We start from the raw sequence: 6,628 nt of genomic DNA, 5'->3' as shown, positions 1-6,628 counted from the left end.
ATCTTTTCGAATTATTCGAGTTCATTTGAAGTGTGTTATGAAATAGAAATTGAAAGTCTTCAGGAATGATAAGGTAAGAGGATGTACTTTGTAGTCTGTGGCGTGGTATATATCTATAGTCAACAATTTCCACTTTACATCAGGTCGGCGGAGATTCGTCATTTCTTCAAGTTCAATAGAAATTTTATTTTGAAGTCGGTGTAATACATTTCTTGAATATTACTACTTCATTTACCAAGTGCCGCGCTAGATTTTTTTCAGCAAAATTATGTACAACTTATGAAAAGGGTATATACAGTTTTTTTGTACCTCATTGGTGATACTCAAACATACGGCCCACCTGAGGTTAAATGGTTATAGTATAGTAGCCTATGGACGCCGAAAACACCAAGCACGTTACCGACACTTAAGAAACCTTAACATTACCCTTGTTGTAATTAAATAACTTCTTTCTTATCTTTTGTATGAATGCAATTTAATTGTAATTCAGTGTGATGCCAACAAATTACTTATTTATATTGTACTAGACTAAAAAAAATCTAGACAAATTATAAAATAAAATAGTTATATTAACTATAATTTCCTGTGTATTTTTTAATGATCCAGCTTTATTCGATCTTTGTGAAAATTTGTGTATTACTTTAGTAAAAAGTAGCTATTTTAATCGTGATATTAGTTTACTTGGTTCTGCTGTTTTTCTACGTATACAAAAAAAATATCAAGACCAATATGCAGATATTTTCATAAATACAAATGCTTGTATTGTGCGGGAAGTAGTATTGAATTACACACCAAGGAGGTGTAGTTCAATACTACTGACATTATTATTTAGGTACTAAAGGAGTTTTAGATTAAATAAATAGTAAAATAATATTTTATTAATTTATTACAACATTTTAGAATTTCTATATTCCACTGTTGTGTACAGCTTGTCATTTATATTGGAATTATAAAACGTGGAAACATTGGCAAGAACATAAGATTTTATAGACAATAAAACCTTAGTATGGTGGGATGCAATTTAGTAGAGTTATTGTCGAATGTACTTATTATTAAACTGTGAGTCTCATAAATTATTTACGATAATGTGTATGTTTATAATAACAGATCCCCTATTTGCGCAGATACAACTACACAAGCTATCTAATCTACGGATGCTACAATAGAAAGTTCATTCTAAGTATGTAAATCAAGTAAGTACATTCTGTGCTCATACTAATGTTGGATTCACTGCATAGTGAATCTTATGCACAATAGTAACTAAGTATTGACTTGCGATGCTAATACATATTTCTACAATTTTATCAAGACTACAAATATGAAACGCTGAAGGCACAAGGACTTTGAAATCATTGTTGACTGTCAAGTTCAGCCTTACATACAATTACCATTTTATAGTCTAATTATAATCAATAGGTACTATAAGAAAGCTACCAAAATTCGACATCATTAATTTAATTAACCAGCCTTTATCATAATCCAAATAAATGGAAATATGTTTTTTAAACAAGTTTATTGTACCATAAGTGACGGCAGTAATATATCTATGGTTCTATTCACACCATAAATTACACAATTTCGATTTCCACATATCTGGGTGCCCACTTGATATTACTAATCCGTGTTTATTCGAACATTTTCTTTGACACACTCGTATCATGAGCAGAATTAAAATGATGGGTAGTGGAGTAGTGACATAATTAAATATTAGATAACATCGAATAATAAGTCTGTCGATATAGACTTAAATTAAATCAAATTAGCATTGTAGAAAATGCCGAGTTTTCGATCAGAACTTCGGATTTGTCATTTCATTGTATACTGGTACGCTACTTATTTATGGTATAAATACTCGGTATTCTAAAAAAATCGCAGTTTTAACAATCCACTTAAGCCTCTATAACTGCTCCTATATTATTATAATAAAACAATAATTATGAATACAATTATAGTAAATATAAAAATAGTTTTCGAGAAGTAATTTCACACAGTAGTCAGTTCTATTTAAGGAATCTTATATAAAATAATAGTTCCCTATATTATTACGAGGTACGACAGTTGAATATTTAAACAAAGACATTGACTGACTGAATAAAATTTCTATAAACTAATTTTCTAAAAAAAACTACTCCATAAACTCATAAAAATTGGAACCAATCTGAAAGTATTCATAGAAAAAAATAGATTTTATTATCACTTATAAATGACATTTACGAATAACGTTAGAAAAATAGCCGACACGAGATGCTGCTCCTTTTTTGGATTCGGTTAAAAAGAATTACAATATTCTAATACGTAAAAATTCGGCTCAAGTGTTACATCGACATAAGCTTATGCGTATCCTGTGGACTTCCTCATTGTAGTAGCTACCCTGTACCACGGATGACAAAACAAGGATTTTGTCCATCTTAAAATAAAAAAAAACAGTGGTCCGATCATGCTTAAAGGTACGAGAATCGAGAATTGTGTAATTTTAGATAGGTTGAGATATTGTTTAATTTTAGAACAAGTGATCTTGGGTTCTTTCTATCTCGTCCAAATCCTATACATATATATTTAGTACATAACTAAGTTTTGATAATTGTGTAGGCCTGTTAGGATTAAATCCTAATTAAAAAGACCATAAGGCTTAGATATAAATGACTATTTCAGTTTCTTACTAGGTAAGTATTCAGATGTCTGAGTAAATATGAAAGATAAGTGACACAATATAAAATCAACATTAAAGGCCGGTGAGGAAGGGGAAATCACGGTTTACATTTATGATTGCTAAAATAGATAAACATAATTAGAATAACGCAGAAGAGTATATGTAAATTTGTAGTTGGCATCAAAGGAATTGTGTTATGTAACTCTTGAAAATTCTAAAACATTAATTTGTATGGGATATTTTGGTGACAAAAGAATAATACAAAATTGGGGCTTATATCTTTTGTAAATCTACCCTCAGTTCAGCCTGTAGTTCCGATTGAGCAGAAAAACTATGCTATATAACATAATAAAAATATTCTATTGAATTTTTAATCTTAATAAATATTGAAAGTTCAATGTACAATATTTTTTAACGATCTAAATGCAAATGAATTTAGGTTGTAGTAGGTAACTTTCTAATTGATTAATTAATTAATCCGCTAACAATTACATAATTACTAAATTATATGTGAAATTTGAAAGGTTGGTCATAATAAGATTAAAGCTCCGAAATATAAAAAAATATTACTAGTAAAATTATATGGTATGAACCTATAATTTCTAGGTACTCGAATATTAGTTTTATTCTATTATATAATATATATACTGGCATTGTTCAATATTAATTACACACTACAGTTATGATATAGCAATGTAGGCTCATCATTTGCTGATATGAACTGCAATGAAGAAGCTTTGGGTTTTGCATAAAAGTATGAGTCTGTTTGTGAATATTTTGATATAATTATTTAATACAAAACTAATCATAACTTGTGGTAGTAAGATATAAACAACTTTCTTTCTAGTTTCACTTTACAATATCCATAACCCGATTGAATGTATATACATAATAATAATAAATGGCACTAGAAGATTACATCACTCCCATAATATATTTACTTAATATTTTTAGTAAGTACTATTTATGGATAAATAGTACATGTAATGAAAAAATATTTCCATATAAAATTACTCATCCTGTGTTATAGTTTTAAATAACTACTTTCGTCTTTACTAAATTATGCCAAATAAATAATGTATGTATGTATATTGTGTCATTTACCTAACTTTGATACATTATTAACAATATACTAAACACAAATACAAAACATGTAACTTAAATATAATTAAAATAAATAAAAACAATACATACAAAAAATAAATTCCATCTGGATGTAATGACATGGTGAATGAGCAAATAATCAACATTTTATATGACTATTGGATGAATTTGTAATTGTTTAAAAAATTGTAAAATTTTTAATGTTTAAGTTATACTTTAGTGTCACATTGTTGTCTCAGCAATTGAATATTCTAAGGGCATTATCCAAACACAGATTTTTGTTCTAACACTGTTTAACACAAACAACTACATGACATTTCACCACCAATTTCACCTACAAATAATTTTAGCTATTCAACAAACAGGACACAATGGCTGGAATAGGAACTACCCAAGCCGAACAGCATGGGGAATTCAATGGTGAGCAGACCATGAGAAACTGGTCTGCAGCGGGCTCCCCGAACCAGGCGACGCCGGCTACGTTTCTCCTCACGTCGCCTCATCGGTCTTTCACTTATTTCAAACAGTGTTAGAATATCAAAGCGTCATAAGTCAGGAAACCGTAATGGGTCTTCTATAAAGTCTTCAGGTATAATGAATAGTTCTTCAGGAATATCATCACGAAAATCAAATTTTTGAAATGTAATTTTTGCAGTTACAGTGGGTAAGATAGGTATATCAATTTTAACAGGAAATCCTTTAGGCAATTTCATTGCAACAAATTGACGTAACTTTGCAAAGTGTTTGAATGGTGCAATCACTTCTAGAACATTTAACAACATCTCTACACTGAGAGGAAAATCATCACTCATGGCTATTGTGGCTCGAAAATTCCTAGATGACTCCTTATATACTACTTCTCTACCAAGACCAGGATACTGACCTGGTGAAGATGATATGTATGATGCCCAGTCTACGTTGCTTTCAGGAGGTGGGTTTAATGATGCTCTTCGTGCTGGTTCTCCATTGGTATCTAAATTATGTGCATTACCTTTAGTGAGACTTTCTATGATAGCTTTATTTTTCTGTAAATCATCAGTAGACAAATGTTCACGTCTTTTACGTGATTCCAAAACTAAACCTGTGATTGTATAAATGTCGCTTTTATATAAACCAGCTACTGTTTCTTTGCGGTCCTCTCGAAATATCCAACCTGACTGGGCTCTTGAAAATGCAATACCTTTGGTCGACATCTGTGCAGCCAATATATCACTTGACATTAAAATATCCACTTCATCCTCTATTTCATTTTCTGTTTCCTCATATCTAACCCGTTGATATACTTTGGCTTTATTATCTAAGACTGTTAAGGATTCACTTGGTGGTTTTTCTCCCTGGAAAATGAATGATATATCTCCTCTTTCCCATTTCATGTCGCTAAAATCTACTAAAGTAGTGTCTAATCTGATTCCAGAGCCAGCTTTGTATATCTTGCAAACATCAGAAGGTAATATTCTAGATACTAGTGGCACCCAAGAGTGAAAGTCCCACTTGAGTTCCATATAGAAGTCTTGTATTTGAGCAAGTGCTCTGATGAGATCTGGTCTTCTATGTTCCATTTGTTCGCGCGCTTGTAGTTTAAGCTTGCGTACAAGGGATGATATGGTTTGGCGGTCGCCATAACTAATAGCTTCTGCGAGTGGTGACCAGCCAGCGAGATTTTTTACTTTAACTGGTGCACTATGCGCTATGAGGAGTTGAACGCATTCTTTACGGCCCAGCATTACGGCCAGGTGTAATGCTGTGTTTCCATGTTTGTCCTTACGCGTCACATCGTGGTTCCTCAACAGTAATGACAGCTTACGTACATCTCCTATAAACACACATTCGTGGAGAGGAAACGACTCTTCTTCTTCACAGCAAGTCGAATTAGACATTTCGCAAACGCTAGTCGTTTTAAATCATCACTGGCAAGATGCAATAATTAGTGAAAGCCTAAAACAATTTTGAAGATAATCTAATCAATGAGATAAGAAATACTTCGGTGAAAGTACCTGTTTCATAGCTAACCAAATTTAAGTTAATTTCGTTGTTAGAAACACCGATATTTATAAAACTTATTTTTAAAAACATAATATTTTTGAGTGATTAAAACAAAATAACAATTTCATTTACAAAAGGATATATATGTTCCATTTTTTAGCTGAATTACCACAGACAGAAGAATAAGCAGTAAGTAGTATAATGTGAATGTGAAATTGTGAATGATTTTAAGCGAATACTGCCAAAGATTTGAAATGACATATACTGACAAATAAATTCAGTCACAGACCATTTAGAGAACTGTTAGTGTAGCATAGAGTAGAATCAACCGATTTTACCAAAATTAACGGTTACGAGATTCTTGCTTTTTCGTTTTCGTTACAAACAAAATATAACTTTACTTACGTCAATCTCCCTTAGATATTGAATTATGAAATGTATAACCAAATTTTTATTATATATATTACGAATTTAATAAGTTATAGTAATGGAATTCCACCTTAACGAATAATTACTTTTTATTACTTCATTTACTGGATAAATAAAAGAAACTAATTATTAATTAATAGTTTGTTTCATTGTTTAACATATATACTACTTCATTTTATTCCATATGGAATCACTATTTATTACTCTTAACTTTTATTAAACTCTTCCTAATGACCTTGCAAGGAACAGGCTTCATATAAGGCCAATATTATAAATCGCTCATTCAACTTAAAACTTGAGTTCTAATAATCAAAATATCTGCTTTTTGTAATATCTGCTATATGAAAAGATCTTTCTTTTAAACGAAAAATTAAAAGTTCAACAATTCAAATTTTCTTTAAAAATCTCAATAAACATACTTTAAACACCGTCGTATAACTAAGAGTCGTATATATAAGAATA

The 6,628-nt window shown here is 30.7% G+C and overlaps 1 protein-coding gene across 1 annotated transcript; it reads right to left on the bottom strand.

The window, feature by feature from the left end:
* Positions 1-3,636: 3,636 nt before the first annotated feature.
* Positions 3,637-5,947, bottom strand: LOC131844207 (ankyrin repeat domain-containing protein 13C). Its single transcript, XM_059193028.1, has one exon. The coding sequence runs from the start codon at positions 5,629-5,631 to the stop codon at positions 4,300-4,302; it is 1,332 nt and encodes a 443-aa protein (XP_059049011.1). The 5' UTR covers positions 5,632-5,947; the 3' UTR covers positions 3,637-4,299.
* Positions 5,948-6,628: the final 681 nt, after the last annotated feature.

Source organism: Achroia grisella, unplaced genomic scaffold, assembly GCF_030625045.1.
Source record: "Achroia grisella isolate CSIRO2021 unplaced genomic scaffold, CSIRO_AGI_Agris_v1 utg402, whole genome shotgun sequence".
NCBI classification, from domain to species: domain Eukaryota; kingdom Metazoa; phylum Arthropoda; class Insecta; order Lepidoptera; family Pyralidae; genus Achroia; species Achroia grisella.
This window is presented reverse-complemented; position numbering and strand designations above follow the sequence as displayed.